This window comes from Dromiciops gliroides, chromosome 3 (assembly GCF_019393635.1).
Source record: "Dromiciops gliroides isolate mDroGli1 chromosome 3, mDroGli1.pri, whole genome shotgun sequence".
Taxonomy (NCBI): Eukaryota; Metazoa; Chordata; class Mammalia; order Microbiotheria; family Microbiotheriidae; genus Dromiciops; species Dromiciops gliroides.
The window spans coordinates 568,791,180-568,815,739 of NC_057863.1; the positions used below are offsets into that span (position 1 = coordinate 568,791,180).

The 24,560-nt window shown below is 37.3% G+C and overlaps 1 protein-coding gene across 1 annotated transcript in view; it reads left to right on the plus strand.

Moving 5' to 3' along the window:
• RB1 (RB transcriptional corepressor 1) overlaps positions 1-23,641 on the plus strand; it is a 181,828-nt gene extending 158,187 nt beyond the window's left edge. The window contains exons 22-27 of the mRNA XM_043990557.1: positions 2,556-2,669; positions 2,760-2,923; positions 5,959-5,989; positions 16,909-17,051; positions 18,047-18,096; positions 21,526-23,641. Coding sequence (XP_043846492.1) covers positions 2,556-2,669; positions 2,760-2,923; positions 5,959-5,989; positions 16,909-17,051; positions 18,047-18,096; positions 21,526-21,599 — 576 coding nt within the window. The 3' untranslated portion in view covers positions 21,600-23,641. The remainder of the gene's footprint in view (positions 1-2,555; positions 2,670-2,759; positions 2,924-5,958; positions 5,990-16,908; positions 17,052-18,046; positions 18,097-21,525) is intronic.
• Positions 23,642-24,560: the final 919 nt, after the last annotated feature.

The window sequence follows — 24,560 nt, forward strand, 5'->3', positions numbered from 1 at the left end:
TGAAGAGCAAAAAGTCAAAAATCCTGATCATTGAAGATCTTCACTTAACTCAAACTCCAGAAATTATCTCTAGTAATGAAATGAAGGACAAAAATAATACCAGTGTCTCAAAACTTTTGAAAAGGGGAAAAATATTCTTGGGCCAGAATTCCAAAAGACCTGTTTGAGTTTGCTTGATCAATTATGCCAAAAAAGATACTTTTAAAATGTTGGTATTTGATATAAATTATCATGATCTTATTTTCAAGATCAAATATGAAATCAACTAGTTAGCACTTAAAGCTCTTCACAAGCTGGTTTCTTGATAGTTTTCCAGCCTCCTTTTAGTTTAATTCTTTCGATATACCCTTTGATCTAGCCCCACTGGCCTTCTTGTTGTTCCTCCCATATCATTCCAGCTCTTCTCTGTCCCTTTGCATTGGCTGTTACCCATGTTTGGAATACTCTCCCTCCTAACTGGTGCCTCTTACTTTCTCTCACTTCCTTCAAGACTCAAAAGCAACCTTGCTCTCAAGAAACTCTGGTTCTATTAAAGGGAGATGACATAGGTTTTAGCTTGAGGTCAGGTGGAATGGCACCAAGATACTTAAGGAGCAGCAGTTAAGATAATAAAGTTTCTTCTTTATTTCCCTTGATAATGCAAAATTCATTTCTGATGTTGAACCATTTCACAGTGCCAAGGACTTTGGTGACAAGAATTTTTTTCTTTCTGGTTTTTCGGTTACTATGACTGCTGAGTTGGCAGGGGCTATAGCAGCTGCAGAAACAGTTGCCAGGGCACATCTCCCCAAGAGTTGACTGGCTACAGGGGCTGGGCTGTAAACAGGGCTTGTTGGGTGGGGGTGGGGTGGGAATAGGGCTCTTTTATTACCACGGCTCTTGGTTCATGGTCCCAATTGCCTAGCTTCTTTATCAACTTTTGACAGTTGATGGGGATGTCTGGCCCCTTCTTTCTGCTTTCTGGATGATGTCTGAGAGGCTGGACTGAAAGCAGAGGTAGGAGTCTGGAGATGTGTTACCATTCCCAGGACTCTTAGGCTTACTTGCCCATCAATGCCTGTTAGTAAATAGTTGGTGGTAATATTGACAACAGTGTTAAGTGTATTCTCCACATGGCAACTCTCCTTGATGGTAACTATAGGGCCCAGGCTAGAAGTAGGCTGTTATTCTTGGGAACACTGCTTTTTTTCAAGGGCTCTTGAGCTTCTAGACCTGAGCCATCTCCATTAGGATTTGAGGGTCCTCTACACAATCCTCTGCCATGACATTTTAACTTTTGTATAGACAGTGCTCAAATTTATATGTCTAACCTTTTCCCCAAGTCCTCATCCCATATCTCCACCTGACTTTTAGACATCTCCAAATGGATATTCTTTTGGCATCTCAGATTCAGCATATCCAAAACTGAAATCATTTCAACTTTTTCTCCCTCTTAAGTTCTATATTTCTTTTTATGGTACCATCAGCCTCCCAGTTACCCAAGTTTGAAACTATGGAGTCATCTTGTCTCTTCTCTAATCTTCACTTCCTATGAAAGAGCAATGGATAGGTCAAATCCTGCTTCCATTTACTACCGTTGTGAACAAATCACTTAACCTACCTGGGCTTCAATTTCCTCATCTGTAAGATAAGTGGGTTGAACTAGGTGGCCTCTGAAGTCTCCTCTGGCCCTCCATATGCAATTCTGTGATCCACTGAATTTACTTCCACAATATTGTTTATACTGTTGGTCTTCAATCCTCCGTTTATATTTCCCATATCCATTTTATGGCATTAGTACTTCTGACCAAACTATTTTTAAAAGTCTCTTTACTGGTCCCTTTGTAACCTCTCTTCTCTCTGATCTGTCCTTAATGTATCTGCTAACATAGTCTTCTTGGGTACAGGTCTAACCATGTCATTCCCCTGCTCAAAAAACCTTTACCTATAGGATAAAATACAAGTGCCTTTAAAACCTCCCAGATTATGTCTCCAGTCTACCTTTCCTTATTTCACATCACCTTATTTTGCATCATTGCCCTTCAGGTCCTCTGTTTTAGACAAGCCAGATGCTATTTCTTTATCTTAGCCTCCAACCCTCATGCCTGGAACATGCTCCCTTCCTATCTCTCTGCCTTTTGAAAGCCTTCTCTTCCTTCAAGGCCCAGCTAACTCACAGGGACTCACTCCTTCATGAAATCTCTCCTAATGTACACAGCTGATCATGATCTCACCTCAAAATGTTATGGACCTTTGTCTGAACTTTTCCTTTGCCTTTACCACATTTTGCCTTGTATCATATTTATTTGCATATGTTTTATTATTTCCATCTCCACTCCCAAATCCATGAGATTAAAGCTTCTTGGTAATAGGTATTGGGTCATTTTTATCTTTGCATCTCCACAAGGAAATCTTTGAACATAGTATGGCCTGCTTAAATATTTGTTGGATTGGTTTTTTTAATCTATTGAAGAGCACATTACAACATAACTCTTTAAATAAAAGTATGAGTTAAGGGAAAAGAAAATATTGAGCTGAATGGATATGTTCATTTAGTATAATTCTTTTCTCTACAGACTTTCAAACGTGTTTTGATCAGAGAAGGGCAGTATGATTCCATCATAGTCTTCTACAATTTGGTCTTCATGCAGAAACTGAAAACAAATATTCTACAATATGCTTCCACCAGGGTATGTTGAGAATATATTGTGTGTTGGTGTCAAAAATTTGAATTAAAAATGTTTTTTAAAAACCACACTTATTTATTTTTGCTGTTATAGCCCCCAACCTTATCACCGATACCTCACATTCCTCGGAGTCCTTATAAGTTTTCTAGTTCTCCTTTACGTGTTCCTGGAGGCAATATTTATATATCACCCTTGAAGAGTCCGTACAAATTTTCAGAAGGCCTGCCAACTCCCACAAAAATGACTCCAAGATCAAGGTTAGTGCTAGTTTTCTCTTTGAACTAGTGGCAAAGAACAATAAATTGAAATAATTTTGATCCATAATTAAAAGTCCTTTTTAAAAAGCCAGAATTTCTCATCTAAACTTTACCATCCACTTAAGTGGAGTCTTTAGGCTTATGAATAAAAATGATTATATGTTAAAGGATAAATCTGTAAATACCACGATCCTTATTCTTTCCTGCTTTCTTTTAGACACAGAGCTGAGGCTCTGTTTGGTTGTAAGCCTTGAAAACACTTTTATTTTTACTGGAACCCATCTTCTGAATGAAGTAGATTGTTTTTCTTTCATTTTTTAGTGAGTCTGTATTTTATCAAATGTCTTATGAACACTTTTTGTGGGCCTCGACCACTCTTTCATAGTAGAAAAGCAATATCCCATTAAGGGTGAGAGTGCAAACTTGTTAGTACAGATGACTGCAAATTGAGACTTGAAACTGTTATTTCTAGTTTTCCCATGGTCTCCTTATATCCCTTGGGCAGGTCTCTACTTCAAAAGGTGGTTGTGCATCATTGAGCTGGTGTTTTTGAAGCTCTTTTAGATGCTCAGATGAAAGGTGCGATGCAACATTGAATTATTATGCTATCACCACATCAGCCACAAATGCTTCCTAGCTTTGATGTGCTCCATTTGCCTTATTACGTGGTATCATGGGCTGTTTGAAACTTGTTGTGCTTGTGTGCAGAGTGGGAAGAAGATGAACCCAGCAGAGTTATGATACACTACCATGCTAAAAGTGACTGGCTGATCAGATTTTACTTAATGGATAAGAAAACAACCAGGGAGGAAGAAATCTCTTAATATCTTGTTTGTTTTCTCTTTTGTAGTACCAAGCACAAAGTATTGTGTGTACTTTAAGGACTGTGCCCTCATTAGCCAGTAACCTTATTACACATAGAAAAAGTAATTTTTGCCATGCAAATATATTATCTTCGATTAGGTAGAAATATAAGCAGATCTTTAAGTACTTGCCAACAGGTATAGGGGAAGGTTTCCCCAAATGAGGAGTCAGAAGACCTGGGTTTGAATCATGTTCTGCTTCCTACTGGCTTTGTGACTTTGAACAAGTAATTTCACTTCCCTGGTCCTCAATTTCCCCATCTAGAATGAGAGGATTGCATTAAATGACTCTAGGTTTCTTCTGTATCTAACTTCTCTAAATATCTTATGCATTGTTTAACCACAAGTGAGTCATTTAACCTTTAATTATTTCATCTGTGAAAGGTCATATTTAATACATACAAGTGTATTTCCAAGAGGCAGGGAGAGAATGTGATGAAAAATATTCATCAAAAAATGATTTATTGTTTATGTTTAACAATTAGTGTGTTGTTAATGTGGTAGCATTACTATTTTCTTCTATTTATACTAAGATTTTGATGTACAATGTATCCTTTATTTAGTTTTCATTTGGCTAGCTGCTCTACTGGTAACATTAATATTTCCTCCCTTATATTGTAAGTTCACAAAAACATTGAATATTAGAGCTAGAAAGTGCCTTCAGGATCACTTGGTCCAACCAACGAGGACAGTGAAGTGTCTTGTCCAGGGTCACCAAACTAATTAACATGAAACCTAAAACTAAAACCCAGGACCTTCTGATATCCAGCCCAGTGCCCTTTTTACTCCATCATACTGCTTTCCTAAAGGGCAGGAACTGTCTCATTAATTAGCTTGTTAGAGCCTTATGTAAATTAGTTCTAAGTAAGTAATTTTAAATGATGGTAGCGAGTCATTATACACTAATAATGGTATCTATTTTGTTTCCCTTCCTAAAACCAGGTGTCTATTTAAAGGATTTTTTTTTGGTGGGGAGGGGAGGGAGTTATTGCCTCCCTTTCCCCTCAGTGAGCCTTTCCTGATAACAAAGATTTTTTTAAAAAAATTTTCATTTAAACAAAAAAACATTGACCCTGCCCAACACTATATGCAATATTCTACTGGATTACCAATTTTCAAAGAATTAAAGTATGATAAAATACACTGAATTCTAAACCTATATGAAACATAATAGAGGCCTTCTTTAACAATTTATCTCTTGCGAATGTAGTAGTGCCTTAAGTTTGCTGTTCTGATCATAAACAAGTATTGTTTGAGAAAGATATCATAAAGCACTAGATGCCTTTTACCATATATCAGTTTCTATTATAGTACCTGCTAGAGAGGTCTAAGGATATCTCCTAGGACAAAAAGCTACAGTTAGGTTTAACTTGATTTTTTTATATGATAGAAAGATAGGTGGCTTGTTAGAAGAAATTCTATTTGTACATTTGACTCTTTCCTCATATAAAATTTAGTATTCTTTTCTTCCATCATGAGATATTTCTTTATAGTGATAGCTTAGGATTTCATAATGAGTCAGCTAGTTGGTATAGTGTTTAGAGTGTTGACCTTGGAGTCAGGAAAATACTTGAGTGCAAATTTTGCTTTAGAATCTTATAAGCCAGGGGCAGCTAGGTGGTGCAGTGGATAGAGCACTGGCCCTGGAGTCAGGAGTACCTGAGTTCAAATCTGGCCTCAGACACTTAACACTTAATAGCTGTGTGACCCTGGGCAAGTCATTTAACCCCAATTGCCTCACCAAAAAAAAAAAAAAGAATCTTATAAGCCATGTGACCATGGGCAGGTCTTTTAGTCTCTGTTTCCTCATCTATAAAATTAGATAAATAGGCTGTGAGGATCAAATGAAATGTCTTGCATATATACATACATACATACATGAAGTGCTATGCAAATTTTAAAGCACTATATGTTAGCTATTATTATTATTAATGTTCTTATAAACTGGTAGCTCAGAGTAACTACCATTAAAAATCTATGGCATCATGATAATATGGGAGAAAATTAGGCACCTCTATTGCTTTTATCCATAGCGAGAATAGCTTTTCAGTGATGTAGAAGATAGAGAAATCTTCATTTTAATAAATAATCTTTAGAACAATGTATTCATATTAAAGTGTCATTTTCTGTATGTTCTCAAGCTAATTAATCTTTTTCATTTTATCTTAACAGAATCTTGGTTTCAATTGGTGAATCATTTGGTGTAAGTATTTTGTTTGCATAAAATTATAGTTTTCTTCAAAAATGATAAATTCAAATTCCTCAATTAAGTGTATTAAATAGAATTCGAAAGTTTCCTGTAGCCTAAGCTAAAGAAAAAATTCAGTAGTTTGCTGTATTTTTTCAAATCCAAAAATAATTTATAGTAATCTTATATTTTCATCCAAGTTACCAGACTTTGATGTCTCAAATTTCACTGATATAAGAAAATATCCAGTCCACAGAGTGCCACCTTTATTTTTAATTAATTTATTTCCAATTAACAGAATTTTTCTATTTTCTCCCCAATAAACAAAAACAGAGCTCCCCATTCCTTTTTTTTTTTTTTTTTTGCCGGGCAATGGGGGTTAAGTGACTTGCCCAGAGTCACACAGCTAGTAAGTATCAAGTGTCTGTGGCCAGATTTGAACTCAGGTACTCCTGAATTCAGGGCCAGTGCTCTATCCACTGTGCTACCTAGCTGCCCCCCATTCCTTTTTTTTTTAGACAAATATAGTCAAGCAAAACAAATTCTTGCATTGGCTACATCCATAAAACATATATCTTGATCTGCACCATGAGTCCATCATAGTTCTGTTAAGAGATGGGTAGCATGTTTTCATCATGGGTCCTTTGGAATCATTTTGTTCAGAGTTCTTGACTATTTCAGAGTGTTTTGTCTCTTAACAATGTTGTTGTTAATGTGTAAATTACTCTCCTGTTTCTACTCACTTCACTATGCACCAATTTATAAAAGTCTTCCTAGGTTTCTGGGAAACTATCCCTTTCATCATTTCTTATAGCACAGTGGTATTCCATTATATTCAGAGAGCATTATTTATTCAGCCATTCTGCAATTGATACCATGCTTTTAACTACCTTTACTTTTCTCTCCATTGCTGTTTAAGGTACTAGAAAGTCTTTTCAGTGTCATCTAATACATTCTAATTCTTAACAATTCCTGAATCTTAGTTTCCTGAACTTGTTACTTTCCAGCTTTCCCTATCCCTTTTAGAACATTTAATTGATTGAAAAATTAGAAGGGGTCTTAAAGGTAAACTCCTCCCAGCCTTTACCCAGAGTATGAACCATCCCAGACAATGGTCATCTAGACCTCCTATGAGAGAAATCCTTGATCCTCATGGTAACTTAATTCCATTTTTGGATAATTTATAATTGGTAAAAAGTTGTCCTTCTGTTTCACTCTAACTGCCACCCACTGGTCCTTGTCCTACTTTGTGAATCCTAGTAAAATAAGTTCAGTTAGTCTTCTATATGACATCCCTTCGATAGCTTAAAATAGTTATTGCATGTGCCCTAAGTTTTTTCTCTAGGTAATATGTCAGTAGTTCTTCAAGCCAATTCTTCTTAGTCTCAAACTTGTCAATGTCCTTTTTGAAATATGATCTGTAGAACTAAACACAATACTCCAGACATGGTTTGACCAGTCCAGAATACAGTGAGATCATCACCTTTGTAGGGGCCAAATTCCAATTGGGGAGTGTTAGCCAGGCAGCTCACCACAATATTAGGGCAAGGAAGGAGACCAGCAGCCTCCCTCAAAAACAGAACAGGGTTTATTAACAAGAATGAACTTAAAAACACAAGCAAGATCAGTAGAACTAAGGGAAAGGGGAAAAAAAAAAGAATGGGGGAAAGGAAACAATACAATCTAAATCACACCACCACCAGGGCTCAACAGAACACATGGCCACTTTGTGCCTTTTTCCAGCTCCACGCCAGAATGGTGAAACTCCTCCTTTCTTCTTCCCAGCAGACCCCAAACTAATTGGCTGGCAGCCCTGACTGACAGTCACATGACTGCCCTCACTGGGCTTCCAGTCATTATAATGGCGAATGGTAATGAGGTGAGGTGAGGTGCCAGTGCCATGGTGATGGCTACAACCAATGGGTGGCGCACTGTGCCATTGCAGAGGCATGTGTACTGGGGATACAAGGGCAAAAACAGTTCTTGACCCCAGAGTTTACATTCTATCAGAGAATTTTGCTTAATTATGTACAAAAGACATACAAAATAAATAAAAAGTAATTTTGACGGAGTTTAGCAGCTGGGGGAACCAGGAGAGGTCTTCCATAGGAGATTGTGTTTGAGCTGAGATTTTAAGAAGCAGAGGTAAAAAGCAAATGTGGAACAGGGAGAGGAGATAGCCTGTGCAAAGGCATGGGAGCAGGAGATGCAATGACATGAGAGGAACAACAAGGAGGGGCAATTTAGCTGGAAAGGAAGTCATGTATAATAAGCTTGAAAAAGTAGGTCAAAAAAAGAAAAAAACTGTGGAGTATAGAGGCTGATTGAACCATACTATTTCTTTTGTTTTGGGTGCTGTTGGGTGTTTTTTTTTTTCTATTTTGAGGTTTTGCATTACTGCCCTGATTTTTTCTCTTATAACAGGATTAATGCAGAAATAGGATTAGTGTTATTATGGATATATATATGTGTGTGTATAGATATATATATATCTGTATGTATATGTATAGAGATATATAGACATAACCTATATCAGATTACCTGCTGTCTAGGGGAGGGGGGAGGGAGGGGAGGGAGGGGAGGGAGGGAGAGAAATCTGAAATTGGAAAGCTTGTATAAACAAAAGTTGAGAACTATCTTTACATGTAACGGGAAAAATAAAATACCTTATATGAAAAAGTAGGTCAAAACCATTGTGAAGGGCTTTAGATACCAAGGTAGCTAAGTTGTGCAAAGAATAGAGCGCCAGGCCTGGAGGCAGGGAAATTCATCTTCCTGAATTCAAATCTGGCCTCAGACAGACATTTACTAACTGGGTGACCCTGGACAAATCATGTAACCTTGTCTGCCTCAGTTTCATCTGTGAAACGAACTGGAGAAGGAGATGGCGAACTCTTCCATTATCTCTGCAAAAAAACCCCAAAACAAACAGATGAGGTCACAAAAAGCTGGACACAATGGAACAACAACAATAGCAACAACTAGATTCCAGACATGAGTTTGGGTTTTGATTCTTGAAGTTAATAGAGGGTCACTAAGTTTATTGGGCAGAGGAGTGATATGGTGAGGTTTGTGTTTTAGAAATAGCACTTTGGAAGCAGCTGGGTGGCGCAGTGAATAAAGCACTGGCCCTGGATTCAGGAGGACCTAACTTCAAATGCGGCCTCAGACATTTGTTGACACTAGCTGTGTGACCCTGGGCAAGTCACTTAACCCTCATTGCCCCACCCCCACCCCCAAAAAGAAAAAGAAATAGCACTTTGGAAGCTATATGAAGGACGTATTAGAGGTAGGAGATATGAGGCAAGAAGACCAATTAGGAGTGGGAGATAGTGAAGTTCTGAGCTAGAGTAGTGGTTTTGTGAATTGAGAGAAGAGGAAATGTGTGAGTTACTGTTATAAAGATACATGGCTTGGCAACTGTGATTGTATATTAGGTATGAAGGACTGTGAGAAGGAAAGAATGTCTCTGAAGTTAAAAAATTGGCTGGCCGGAAGGATTGTGGTGCCATTTCCATATAGAAATTATACATTTGGAAGGATGGTAGGTTAAGGAAGTTAATATAATAATATAATAATAATTATAATAATATAAGATAATGAATTATGTTTGGAACATGTTGCGTTTGAGGTTATATACACAAAATCTGCTTTGAAATGCTTCATAGGCCGTTGGTGATGTGAGTTTTGAGCTCCGGAGAGAGTCTAGGGGTAGATATATAGTCTGTAGTTATGAAGAAAGCCAGGAATCCTAAGAGGTGAAAGTAAGGGAATATATTCCCAGGAGAAAGCCTGTACAGAGGTATGGAGGACAAAGAATAAGTGCTGAGTTCTGGGAAAAGCATGCAATTCAACTCAGCTGGAAAGTATAATAGATGAAGGAGAATAATGTGAAAGGGGTCTGGAAAGATAGGCTAGAGCAAGTTTGTGAAGAGCTTTAAATGCCAAACTTTAAAAAATTTAATTTAATTTTATCCTAGAGTCAAGAGGAAACCACTAAAGATTCTTGAGCAAGAAAGTGAGATAGTTAGACTTATGCTATCCTACACATATACATTTTTTTTCCAAACCAAGTATAAGGCTATATTATGTATTATTATTGTATTTGTTTAAAGTCTATCTTTTTAGCTTCAGTTTATTATTTTAGCCTATTTAGATCTTTGGGGATCCCAGTTGTATTATCCATTATGTTAGTTATCCCTCCCTGATAAATATCATTCCTATTTTGTATTCATTTATCACACTTGACCATTCCCCATCCACATGTCTCATATCCCTTTCTTTTCATTGACAAAGCCACTGCAATACTTCAGACTCTTATCGCTTCTTACCTGGATTTTGCAACAACCTTCTTATTGGTATTCAGTTCTTTGCCTTTTAAAAATTAGGATAGTGTTCACCTACTTACAGTATTGTAACACCACGTTTCTTTTACCCCATTTTTCAAAACTTTTGAAGTGGTTCAACAATCACATCTACTTTTTTTTTTTTTTTAGTGAGGCAGTTGGGGTTAAGTGACTTGCCCAGAGTCACACAGCTAGTAAGTGTTAAGTATCTGAGGCCAGATTTGAACTCGGGTACTCCTGACTCCAGGGCCAGTGCTCTATCCACTGCACCACCTAGCTGCCCCAATCACATCTACTTATAATACCCTAGAATATAATTCATATAAGTTTGTTGAGTTTCTTGAAGGTTACTAAGTGTGTGCATTTGACCATCTCCTTTGTTGTTTTTGTAGTAGATAGTGGTTTTTCAAGTTCTCAGTTAATCTTTTTTGTTCTGTTTTTCCCATCATGAATATCATTCTCATAGTAGAGAAAGCAGAAGCAAAAAAGGAATTCTGCCTTCTCTTAGTTATGTTCTCATCTTTCTATCTATGCCAAGCAGGAATTCTTTTCTTTCCTTCCCACACTTTAAAAGACCCCAGCATAGGGGCGGCTAGGTGGCACAGTAGATAAAGCACCGGCCCTGGATTCAGGAGTTCCTGAGTTCAAATCCGGCCTCGGACACTTGACACTTACTGGCTGTGTGACCCTGGGCAAGTCACTTAACCCCCATTGCCCCACAAAAAAAAAAAAGACCCCAGCATAGCTTCAAGGGCCTTTCTTGTCACCCTTAGCATTTATCAAAACCTCAGCTCATGTTGGATTTTGTCTTCCTGATTCAACTATTAGAGGATCTTGCCACTCTTAAATTACTATTATATATTCATTAAAACCTACATTGTTAAGTAGCTTATATCTTAACGAAAATGTTGAACAGAACAGAGCCAAGGCTAAATCTCTGCCACAGTCCACTACAGAACATCTTCCAGAGTGACAGGGATTCATTAACTCTCTTTGGTTCCTCAGTTTCCCCTTCATTTGTACATCTTGTATCCATCCTTTTAAAATTTAAATTCATCATCAAGCTCCTGGTTTAATTATATCAGTCTCCAATACTATCTTCCCTTTTTCTTTCTCATTCAACAAATGTTTATTAAGACGCTACTATGTAAAATGTATTGGGTCATGTTCTGTTGATAGACAACAAAAATAGTCCCTGACCTCAGAGCGTTTGTAATTTAATAGAGAAAAGAAGCCAAGTTAATACATATGTTATAAGATAGAATATGAGTGTAAAGGAAAAATGGAGACAGAGAACTATGAAAATTTGAGGAGGGGAAGGCTTTGTGAAGGAGTCAATATTTGAGTTCTTCCTTGAAGGAAGAGAAAGTTTTAAGCAGATGGAGACTTGTCATGAGTGACTGTCAGGAGGAGGGAGTGGGATGAGGTCAATGACTAGAATTTAGTATGCGGGAAGGAAAGAGTCTCTACTAAGGATTCAGAGAGGATTGTCCCCAGAATTTCATTCTTGAGAGGTCTCTATTCTTCTTAAGTTGATTTCCTTTTCAGTCTCAAGCTATGGCATACTGTATCTTCTCTCTTTGCAATCAGCACTTCTAAGGCATAGTACACTAGTCAGACTATTCCTGGCATATATGTTCTCATTTGCTAAAAAAGCTTGAAGAATCCTAGTCATCTCCTAACAAGGTTCCTTGGGTTTTCTCTTCACCAAGCAGCTCTCCATTATTGATCAGAATCAAGTTCAAAATAAAATTTCCCATTGTAGCTTTCGCTGCTTTTTGAAGAATTTATCAGATAGTCTACATTTAGTTCTTTTGGGAGGGGGGGGGCAGGGCAATGAGGGTTAAGTGACTTGCCCAGGGTCACACAGCTAGTTAAGTGTCAAGTGTCTGAGTCTGGATTTGAACTCAGGTCCTCCTGAATCGAAGTCCAGTGCTTTATCCACTGCGCCACCTAGCTGCCCCTACATTTAGTTCTAATAGATATCTGAATATTTGAAATAGTTGGAGCAAATCAGGGAAAAGAGATAAAAGAAACAATAGTTTATAACTACTATCACTGTAGTGATAGGGAGATAGCTGGGCTATCTTTAATTGTTCAGTTTTGGTCTTCTCAGACTCTTTGTGACCCCATTTGAAAGTTTTCTTGGCAAAGATACTGGAATGGTTTGCTATTTCCTTTTCCAGCTCATTTTATAAATGAGGAACTACAGCAAGCAGGGTTAAATGACTTGCCCAGAATCACACAGCAAGCATGCACCTGAGGCCAGATCTAAAGTCAGGATGATGAGTCTTCAGAGACATAGAAATTTCACTTAAAATAAATGCAGACAATATAAAATACTTAGTTGTCTACCTGCCAAGACAAACCTATGGACTATTTGGGACACAATTACAAAACACTTTTCACACAAGTAAGACAGATCTAAACAATTAGAGGCATACTCACTGCTCATAAGTAGTCCGAGCCAACATAATAAAAATGACAATTCTACCTGAATTAATTTACTTATTCAGTACCATACCAATCAGAATAACAAAGAATTACTTTATAGAGGTAGAAAAAATAATAATGAAAGTCATCTGGAAGAACAAAAGGTCAAGAATATCAAGGGAATCAGTAGGGAGTTGGGGGGGCAGGGGTGAAGGAAGATAACCTAGCAGTACCAGCTTTCAAACTAGAAGTGTTAATCTGGTACTGACTGAATAATAGAGTGCTGGATCAGTGGAATAGATTAGATACGCAGTAGTAAATGACCATAGTAATATAGTGTTTTATAAACAAAATCACTGCAGCCAAAATTAGAAGGAAAGCAGGGGGCAGAGCCAAGATGGCAGAGGAAAGGCAGTGACTTGCCTGAACTCTCCCCAAGACCCCTCCAAATACCTTCAAATAATGCCATAAGACAATTCCTGGAGCAGCAGAATCCACAAAAAGAGGGTGAAATAATTTTCTAGCCAAAGATAACTTAGAAAGTCTGCAGGAAAGGTCTGTTGTTCCAGAGTGAGAGTGTAGCACAGTCCAGAGCAGGCCACACCAGCACAGACTGAGCCCCCACCCCAGTCATAGCAAACCAGGAGCAGGCCTTGGGAGCCTCTGAATCAGCAGCAGTAGCAGCTGCTTCTGGAACTCAGACCATACAGGGTAAGGGAGTCAAACAATTGGCCAGAAGGAGATTACAGGGATCTCTTTGCCAGCACTGAGGTAGAACCCTGTTGTTTTGCCCATAATCAGATCCAGGTCACAGTTTTGGGTACTGGTCCCAGGCAGGGGAGGAGCAAAAGCATCCTGGAGCTTTTGGCCACATTGTTCATAGTTCCAGAGCAGAAAAGTAGGCCCGCTGTTGCTTGCAGACCAGAGCACAGGCCAGGAGGGTAATAAACATACGTCTCCTTAAATCATGCCAGCTTGCAAGAACTGAAAACTTATAAATCCCTAGAAGTATGTCTGAAACAGCTACACAAACCCCCTGAAGCTTGGGAGAGTGCACCCTCCACCCTGGAAGCAGTGTCCCACTTTAACAAAGAGTTAAAGATCAAGAGACAGGCTGGGAAAATGAGCAAACAGAAAAAAAATGCTGACCATAGACAGTTTCTATGGTGACAAGGAATACACCCTCAGGAGAAGATAACAAAGTCAAATCTCCTACACCCAAAGCTTCCAAGAAAAATATGAATTGGTCTCAGGCCACAGGAGTGCTCAAAAAGGACTTTAAAAATAAAGGGGCAGCTAGGAGGCGCAGTGGATGGAGCACCGGCCTTGGATTCAGGAGGACCCGAGTTCAAATCTGACCTCAGACACTTGACACTAGCTATGTGACCCTGGGCAAGTCACTTAACCCCAATTGCCTCACCAAAAAAAAAAAAAAGAAAGAAAGTAAGAGATGTAGAAGAGAAGGAAAGAGGGAACTGGGAATGGTGGTGATAATAGCAAGTTTCTCTGATAAAGACCTCATTTTTCAAGTATGTAGGGAATGGAGCCAAATTTATAAAAATAATAGCCATTCCCCAATTGATCAATGGTCATAATATGAACAGGAAGAAAAAATCAAAGCTATCAGTAGTCACAAAAAATGCTCTATATCACCACTAATTAGAGAAATGTAAATGAAATCAGCTCTGAGGTAATGCCTCATAATTATCAGATTGCCTGATATAACAAAAAAAAATGAAAATGACAAATGCAGGAGGGGATTTGGAAAAGCAGACACTAATGCACTGTTGGTAGAGTTGCGAACTGGTCCAGTCATTCTGGAGAGCAATTTAGAACTATGTCCTAAGGGCTACAAAACTATGCATACCCGTTCACACAGCAGTGCCACTAACTAGGTCTGTATCCCAAAGAAATCAAAGAAAAGAGAAAGGGGCTTATTTGTACAAAAATATTTATATCAACTCTTTCTGTAGTGTCAAAGAATTGGAATTGAGGGGATACTCATTAATTGGGGAATAGCTGAACAAGTTGTATCATATGATTGTGATGGAATACTATTGTGCTCTAAGAAACAACAAGCAGGATGATTTCAGAATAACCTGGAAAGAATTAAATTAACTGATGCAAAGTGAAGTGAACAGAACCTAGAGAACACTGTAAGTAGTAATATCAGTACTGCAACAGTGATCATCTGTGAAAGACTTAGCTACTCTGATCAAGACGTTGATCTAAGACAATTCTGAAAGACTCATGATGGAAAATGTCATCTACTTCCAGAGAGAGAGAACTGATGGTCGATTGAAACATACTTTTTTCACTTCCTTTATGTTTCTTGCTTTTTATTATTGTTTTTTTTAATTATTATTTTGGATAACACAGCTAGTATGGGAAAATGTTTTTGCCTGTCTTCACATATATAATTGTTATCATATTGCTTTCTTTCTCAGTGAGTGAGAGAAGGGAAGGAGGGAAAGAATTTGGAAATCCATTTTTTTTAAATGAAGTTTAAAAATAAATAAAGTTAAAAAGGATTTATACATTTCAGGAGCATAAAACAGTGGTCCATCCATCTAGTAAGTCTACAATAATTTTTTTTTTAAGTGAGGCAGTTGGGGTTAAATGACTTGCCCAGGGTCACACAGCTAGTAAGTGTTAAGTGTCTGAGGCTGGATTTGAACTCAGGTACTCCTGACTCCAGGGCCGGTGCTCTATCCACTGCGCCACCTAGCTGCCCTTACAATACTTTTTTAACAGCCAAATTCAAGGAAAAACCTCTGCCTTAGGCAGATTGTTCAATTATTAATGATCTGATGGTGTCTTTACCTTACATAAACCTCCTATTCTGTTATCACTGTGGCAATGAAACTATAGTCAGTATAACAGGCATTAACTATGTGGAATTGCTAAAGTCTTTGACAGAGTTTTATTCATCAAGTAGTATTGACTCTTTTTTTGTTGTTGTTGGTTTTTTTAAAATTTTTTTTAGTGAGGCAATTGGGGTTAAGTGACTTGCCCAGGGTCACACAGCTAGTAAGTGTGTGTTAAGTGTCTGAGGCCGGATTTGAACTCAGGTACTCCTGACTCCAGGGCCGGTGCTCTATCCACTGTGCCATCTAGCTGCCCCCAGTATTGACTCTTAATGGGAAGTAAAAAATGTTCTTTGAGGACTGCGACCATTTATTTATATTTACCCCTGGTCCAGCCATTGTTACACATAATAGGTGTTTAAAAGGTATTGATACAGACAGTAAATGCTGAGTAGAAAAATCCCATGTCTTTACCCAATCTTTTTTTCTTTCTTTCTTTTATATCTGTCCAAAACAGAACAGGTTATTTCCCCCATCCTCTGCCACCCCCAAATCTCCTTTCTCCAAACTTTTATATTTTTATTGAGACCATCAGTGTCCTTCCAGTCACCCAAGTTCCTAGGCTGAATCAGCTTTGACTATTTATACTTCCTCAGCTCTCAGAACCAGTCAATTAATTCTATCTCTATAAGATTAATTAGTCACTAGTATCAGATGTCAAAGAGAGGTCAAAAGAATTGAGGCCATTAGATCTAGCAGTTTATATTTTTCTATCTCCACCTCCTTAGCATAATACCTGGCACATAGCTGGGCCTTAATAAACATGATTGAGTGATTGATCAGGTAGCTATGATATTAATGACAATAAAATCTACTTTATGACCTATAAAGACTAAACAGATGGTGCCAACTTCTAAAGCTTAAGTCCATTACCCACAGACCATCAATTTAGGTGCACACCTTGTTTTTCAGGACAACAATAAGGAAAGATTCCAAGAAAATATGGAGCCAGAGAATCTCTGGGAAGTGTTTAAAACTTGTGGAGCTAAAAGCAAAGCAGGAGCTTCATGGGGAATGATGGTGTAAAAATGAGAAATAAAAGTAAGGGTGATGAGCTGCATGTAATATATGCCCTAACTTTGACAGGCTCTTCACACTGATCTATTGGCAAAATGATATTAAATTAAAATATTTAGATACTTTCTGATTATTTTTGTAAGCTGAACAGTTGAACTTGTTCCATGCTTTGCTACAGGTATAATTTTGCTGCCTTGCGAAGTGCTAAAAATGAGTAATGATTCCTTTGTTTTTAAATAAATAAACCTTTTAGTAATTTCGTAATTTCTAGACTTCTGAGAAGTTTCAGAAAATAAACCAGATGGTGTGTAGCAGTGACCGTTTGCTCAAGAGAAGTGCTGAAGGAAGCAACCCTCCTAAACCACTTAAAAAACTACGCTTTGATATTGAAGGACCGGATGAAGCAGATGGAAGGTATGTGCTTTTCTATTAGAATTACACTGTTGCATTCTAAATGTCTGCAACACGGGCTCAGAATCAGGGGAGCCTGCATTCTAGGCTCTGCTATTGACGAGTTTTAGTTTAAAGGTGCTTACCTGGGGGCGGCTAGGTGGCACAGTGGATAAAGCACCAGCACTGGAGTCAGGAGTACCTGAGTTCAAATCCGTCCTCAGACACTTAACACTTACTAGCTGTGTGACCCTGGGCAAGTCACTTAACCCCCATTGCCCCACAAAACAAAAACAATAAAGGTGCTTACCTTTTCTGTGCCTCAGTTTCCTCATCTGTCTAATGAGAAAATAACCCTACTCTTATTTCATAGGATTTTGTAGGGATAAATGGGATTATAGATAAAAGAGCTTTGAAAAGCTGAAATATTATAAAATGTGTCATCACCTTTCACCACAGTTTATTGGAGAAACAGGATATTTAATAAGTTTTTATAATGCTACTGCAATTTTACAACAGTTCATTATCATTAAACAATAAAGCCCTTTAATCTTGAGAAAGCTGAATTAGTGCTTTTAATGAAAATTACTAAAAGAATTACATAGCATCATAATTTGGGGAACATTTATATTTGACTCACTTTCATAAGATTGTAAAATTAGTCATTATACTAAAATAATAGCATCAAATAAATGGTTAAAACTACAGGTAATGGAGTGTGATAGCACTGAGGTAAGAATAAGAAGTCTAGAGATTTGAATCCTTGTCTGCCCATGGCTTTCTCTGTGATCTTGGGCGTATCATCCTATTTCTGTATCCTCAATTTCCTCAGTTATAAAATAGCAATACAAATATTCCCAACATTATAGGGTTATTGTAAGGATCAAAGGAATTGATGTTTTTAAAATATTTTCTATAATTAGAAGACACTATATAAATGTGATCTACTTCAAATGTGCATGCATGCAATAATACTATATTACTCAGGAAAAATATTTTGTTTTTTCTTCTTCCTTCAGCAAACATCTCCCGGGGGAATCAAAATTTCAACAGAAACTTGCAGAAATGAGTAAGTATATATAATCTCTGTAAATTCTAAAGAGATAAAACTGTATAGTAATTTTAGAAATTGAGATGCAAGTAGAGATTAGAAAATCTGGCTTGTGGAAATTCACATGTATAAAAAGAAAAAATAAAGGGTGCTTCAGCAGACACCTATTAAGCTAGAGCACTGGCTCTGAAGTTGGAAGGCCCTGAGTTCAAATGTCACCTCAGACACTTACCAGCTGTGTGACCATGGGCAAGACACTTAACACCAATTGCCTTAGACATCTGGGGCCATCTCCAGTTGTCCTGATATATATCTTGCCACTGAACCCAGATGGCCCTGGAGGAGAGAGTGAGGTTGGTAACCTTGCACAGTTCTCCCTCCCTTAAATCCAGTTCAGTGTAAGTCATGACATCACCCCGATGTCACGGTCCTCTTCAGAAACAAAGGACAAACAACAACAGTTAAGCACCAACTGTGCTAAATTCAGGGAATAGAGATTTGTAAAAAATGACACTTCACTTGTCCTCAAGGAGTCTGCAATCTGCTGTGATAAAGGGATATTTGATATGGACATGAGTGGCAAAGAAAATTCCAGGCAACCCAAGTTGTAAAAGGAAACCTCTCTTTATGAAAATGTTTACTATGAAATTATACTTAAAATCCTATCCAATTTATAAAAATTTAATTTTTACACAACTTTGCAGTTATAACTTGTGAAAAGCAATGGTATACACACTGCTTGTAGGAGAAAAGTGATCATTATTCTATTGTGCTTTCCTTTTTTTTTTTTTTACTTAAATTTTTTTTCAATCAGTGAAAATCCTCTCCTCTCTCTCTCACCTCCTCTCCACTCCCATTTGAGTGGAGAAAAGCAAAACTCTTGTTACAAGTATGTACTGTCAAGCAAAACTGATTACCTCATTGCTATATGCAATGAGGCTATCTGCAAAAAAAAAAAAAAAAAGTCACAGGTTGCACTCTGAATCTATCACCTTTCTGTCAGGATGTGGGTAGCATGTTTCATCTTGAGTCCTCTCAAACTTTGTTGGTCGTTGCATTTGACCAGAGTTCCTAAATCTTTCAGAGCAGTTTGTCTTTAATAATACTATTTTACTGTTTTTGTAGAAATTCTTCTCCTGCTTTTGCTCACTTTACACTGTATTATTTCCCTGAAGTCATCCTTAATTTTTCTGAAACTGTTCCCTCTTGTTTTTTCTAAAAGTTGTGATGGTAGTGGGGTGTGTGTATATGTGTAAAGGAATATTAACAAAGCACAGTATTTGTTAGCTACATATTGACTCCACTTGGCTCTGGTTAGGAAATATATTAAGATAGTAACTATGTTGAAAAACCTTTCTAAAAGTGTTGCAAGATGTTTGATGTTTTTATATGTGTATTGTAGTTGCATAAAACTAACATGTAGCCATCATTAGCTTGTATAAGATATTTACCTTTTTTGCTGCATTCAAACATTTTTAGATAGTAATAGTTGGTATATGGATGGAAAAATATTTAGAATTTAAAGATTTATTCCTCAGTTCCAACATTCATTCAACAGTCATCTATTGTCATATGAAATGCAGTGTGTGAAGCCCTTGAAAGAACAGATATTAAAATAATCTTTTAAGTTTTAAAATTGATTTATCATATAAATTAGTTTTAAACTTCTTTACTACCTAAATTTTAACTACAAAAACATGGAGTTTTTTAGACATTTAATTGGAATGTATCAGTTTCAAAACTCTTCTTTCCATTATTTTATGGAATAAAATTTTGCAAATGGTCCACTTTTATTTCTTTTGGTATGTTGCATTGACTCACACTTGAAGAATTTTAATTCTCAAATCTTGTTGATCAGTTGTTTTTCAGTCCTGTCCAACTCTTTGTGCCCCCTTTGAGGTTTTCTTGGCAAAAATACTGAAATGATTTGCCATTTCCTTCTCCAACTCTCTTTTTACAGATGATGAAACTGAGGCAAACCAGGTTAAGTGAATTACTAGGTCACACAGCTAGTAAGTGTCTGAGGCCAGATTTGAACTCAGAAGGATGAATATTCCTGACATCAGGCCTGGCACTTTATTCACTGTACCCCCTAGCTGCCCTCAAATAGTGCCCCGTTTTTTTAAAAAAACAATAAAGATGGCTATGAGGCCATATAGTAAATATACAGTTTACCAGCATGTGATGAATTTTGGAGGCTACCCACAATTAAAAACAAAAAATACTCTGTGAAAGTCTGTATGTGTTCTGCAAGTAGAACTAAGTTGCTATAGTGAATTCATTTCCTGGTGACCCATTTAGAGATGAGTAACAAGCTTCTCTCTTTAGGACAGTGTCCAAAGGCTTTGTCCTCTGAGCCTAACTAAGCAGCTGAATAATTCTACCCAAGAATCAGACTTATTAACCCCAGAAGCTCAGAAACTCTTCAGACTTCTCAAACCCTATGAATTTCAGAGGCCCCAGGGAGAAAAAGACCGCCACTAAACTGTGGCTAATCCCTGTTACTTACTATTCCAGAGAAGCCAAAACAAACTAATTACCAAGCACTTAATAAGAATTTTTAACTAACTGTTGATATTTTCAGCTTTTTTTCTTCTAGCATCTCAATTACTGGATTTAAATAACCCTTTGTGAAGTGACAGTTATCTTTACTATCCTTGGAAAGTAGTTTCATCCCTAAAGAGCAGCTAGTCAGAACTTTGTAAGATTGACTTAGATAATAGGAGGGCAGAGATAGTCAGGACCAGCTCCAGGAGTCCACACTGCTCAGGGCTGATTTCAGGCCAAGCCTAGTGATTCCTAGGAAGCCAAGTCTGGAGTTGTGGTTTAGGACCTGAGGCTTAGGGGGTCAGTTGGTCAGTTGGTATATGGCTCTCTAGCAGAGGAGAGTATCTCTCTCTCTCTCTCTCTCTCTCTCTCTCTCTCTCTCTCTCTCTCTCTCTCTCTCACACACACACACACACACACACACACACACACACACAAATTTGGTCTGATTTTTAGAATTCCCTGTTACTTTATTACACTTCAAACTTTATAAATAGAGTGTGAAAGTTTGAGACAGTCAAACATTCTCAGTTCTAATGCTGCCTCACTGCATGATAAACACGTGGTGATTTTTTTTTAAAGTCTATTTATTCCTGTATTTATTTCCTTAGCAACAGCTGTGGTGTAGTGGTTAGAGCTCACTATCTAAGTAAGGCTGGATTAAAAAACCCACCTCGAACTCATAAGCTGCATGACCTTGGACAGGTCATTTAACTTGTATGGGCCAGAGGTTTTGAAACCAGGAATTTGTATAAAAAAATCTTTTGGCTTTTGCAGTTTGTTGGGTTGGGTCCAATATGTATCCATACTATATTGATCTGTATTCCCTATCGAGCAGACTCACCTTTTCTGTGCCTCAGTTTCCTCATTCTTCATGATTTTTGTTGTGTTTTTCTTTAGCCTCTACTCGTACAAGAATGCAAAAGCAGAAAATGAACGACAGCATGGATACCTCAAGCAAGGAGGAGAAATGAACATCTGCTCAGGACCTTGCTTGGCACTGCATGCCGCCTCCTGGCTGCATTGCTCTCCTCTACCCAATAGCACGCTTTGTCTAGTGTCTGTTTACTACCCTATGTAGTATAAATGGAGCTTTCTGCTTGAGGAAGGGAGTGGATCTTTTAGGGGCATGCATTTTGTGTGAGACCCCTGAGTTACTCACAGTATTGTCATAGTACATATAGTGCTTTTGTCCATGATGTAGTGTCTTATGCAAATATTTCCACTTTAAAGTTGTGGCAGATTGTTTTCAATTTCTAAATTATAAAGAAAATGCTTTGCAGATTGGGCATAAAGACAATGCAGACACACCCATCATCCTTATGAATACTATGCTTTATGATGTAGCATGTGTATGATATGTCATTTTTATTAATTTATGTATTTTTTATTTAATGTGAGCACACTTGGGAAGATTTTTCCACCTTCCAAGTGCTAATTGGTAGCTTGCCCATCCATTTTTCTTATCCCAAACTCTTCAGCCAAAATAGGTATTGGAAATTAGAGAAATTATTTGAAAAAAAATACTGTTTTTTCTGTACATTCAATTATATTTTACTCTTGAAATCTGATACACTCTTTGTTTATTTTGCAAATCTTGTAACATAAATTCAAGCAGAAAGCAAAGTATACACCCCTGATGCTACTGTACTACTGATAGAGGTTCCATACCTCAGCGCCAGGAAACATCTTTTCTTGCTTCTCTCCTCCTTCGTACTTATGTTTGAAATCTGGGCATATGACAACACTATTGGTTTTTTACCAATGAAATTACTGAATCTATAAAGTACCAGTCTGAGTACTTGAAAAGGGCCATGTGTTGTACTGTGCCACTAATAAAATGAAGTTCATGTGCACTTCTAATCTTACTCTGGATCCTAAAGAATCAAGACAGAAATAAAGAGCACTACAGATTCTGATGTCACTGATAGCCACAGGAAGCTCTACCTTTATGTTTCTGAGAGATCTCACTAAACAAAGGATCATATGATAATTGTTGTTCCATTGAGTTTTGTTTTGTTTTGTTTTGTTTTTTTGCGGGGCAGTTGGGGTTAAGTGATTTGCCATGGGTCACACAGCTAGTAAGTGTTAAGTGTCTGAGGCCAGATTTGAATTCAGGTCCTCCTGAATCCAGGGCCAGTGCTCTATCCACTGCGCCACCTTGCTGCCCCTTTATTGAGTTTTAAATAAGGAAGGCTTAAGTATTCTCTAGAATGACTATTAAACTTCATCTGTGCTCTAGATTTTCATCTTTTAAAACAGCTATTCTTTTTGTAAAACAGCATAGCCTAACACTCCCTTGCATTTTACAAAACACACTTTCATCCTAAAATTACAGCTAAATAAATGTTCTTTGGGGATAGCCTTCTTGAGGATTAAACATTCGTGTATGGAGGTGAACTTTATGTAGCTGCTCCAATTCAAAGCATCTCCAGTTTGTGGGAAAAGTGCTTTTTGGAGCACCCAAAGGTGTATTTAAAATATGTTGTGTGGGTAACTTATTTAGAAAGAGGAGAATGAAAAATAGGCAATATTTAAGATTAGCTTCATCTAGCTTTTGACAGGAATCACTTTTAGTCAGTATACATGCCTTGAGCCTTTTCTTTTTTTAATTCACTTACCCCGATTTGGAGCTATTTGTTAGGAAATGAAATTTTATTTCATGGTCAGTTAAATTTTAAACTTTTGTGTTATTTTTGACCATATTCCTGATGTACTTACAAAAGCATTAGTATATACATGATTCCTTCATTTTTACATGGATTTCATGAAGACCATTTTACCTTGTAAGTCAAAGACTTACATATACTTTTGCTATATTTACATTAGGAGTAATGCTAAGAATTTAGGAACTTAAAAGGTGTACATTGTAAAGTTCCTAAATGGGCTAGCAAATATATCTTATTGATGGCTTGAAACTTTTTTGTTCATATAGGTTAAAGTGTGTACATTTAAAAGTGTATGTTGCTATTTTCTATAATTATTAGCTCCTTTAAAAATAAAATAGCTATTGAGACTTTATAGTGTTCTCTTTTGTTTTCCATAAATGTGTGTATGTGTATATATATAGTATTCAGATAAAATGGTAGAAGTATTTTTTGTTATATGAGATAATTGAGAACTTCTAATTCTCAGAATTAGAATTTTGAATTTCCAAACTCTTTCCCGAAACCATTAACCCAGCTTTTGCCATCATTTGAGAACGTGAAGGCACCTGATTTTTATAGACCTTAATATAAATTTTGAATTGAAGAATTTTCATCTTGAGCCATTTCTAAGTTGGTTGTTATCTTGAACTGTAAAAAAAAAATTAACTATAACTAATCTGAAAAATATTATAACTGTATTTATATGAAAAATTATAAGTTTAGAAAAATTATAATTGGGCTGTAAGTCCCTTTGTGGTCGCCTTTCAAATGTAAGAATATTTTAACTGACTAGCTGGGCCCTATCTGACTGCAGGGCCTAATCTGTGGATGTTTGACTGGCTGGCTATCTGACTGCTATTAATTTCCTAAGCCAATCTGTTAGGGCCTTTTAAAATTTTCTCCACACTGTAAGCAAACGATTAAGAAGCCTCTTAATTAAATAATCAAAGCAGGGTTTATTCATAAAAATAAATGTAAGACATAAGAAATGCAAAGAGACCTGACTGCTTTTAATATAATAAGGGCCGTGCTGTTTGGACCTGTTCACCTCCAGTCCTCTCTAACTTTCACTCTTTTTCTCCTTCACTTCAGCTCCCCTGCTTCGCTTTCACTACTCAGCTCCTTTCTTCCAACTCCAAGCCCCTTGCTTCACTCTTTAACTTCTCTCTCACTCCTGTAGCCTCAGTCTCCTTAGCAAACCCCCTTTCTGTACTGTTGTGATGAACCCCCAAGCACTTCTCTCACCGACCTTGTGTCCTCCTAGTCCTCCAGCGTCCCCGCCAGAGT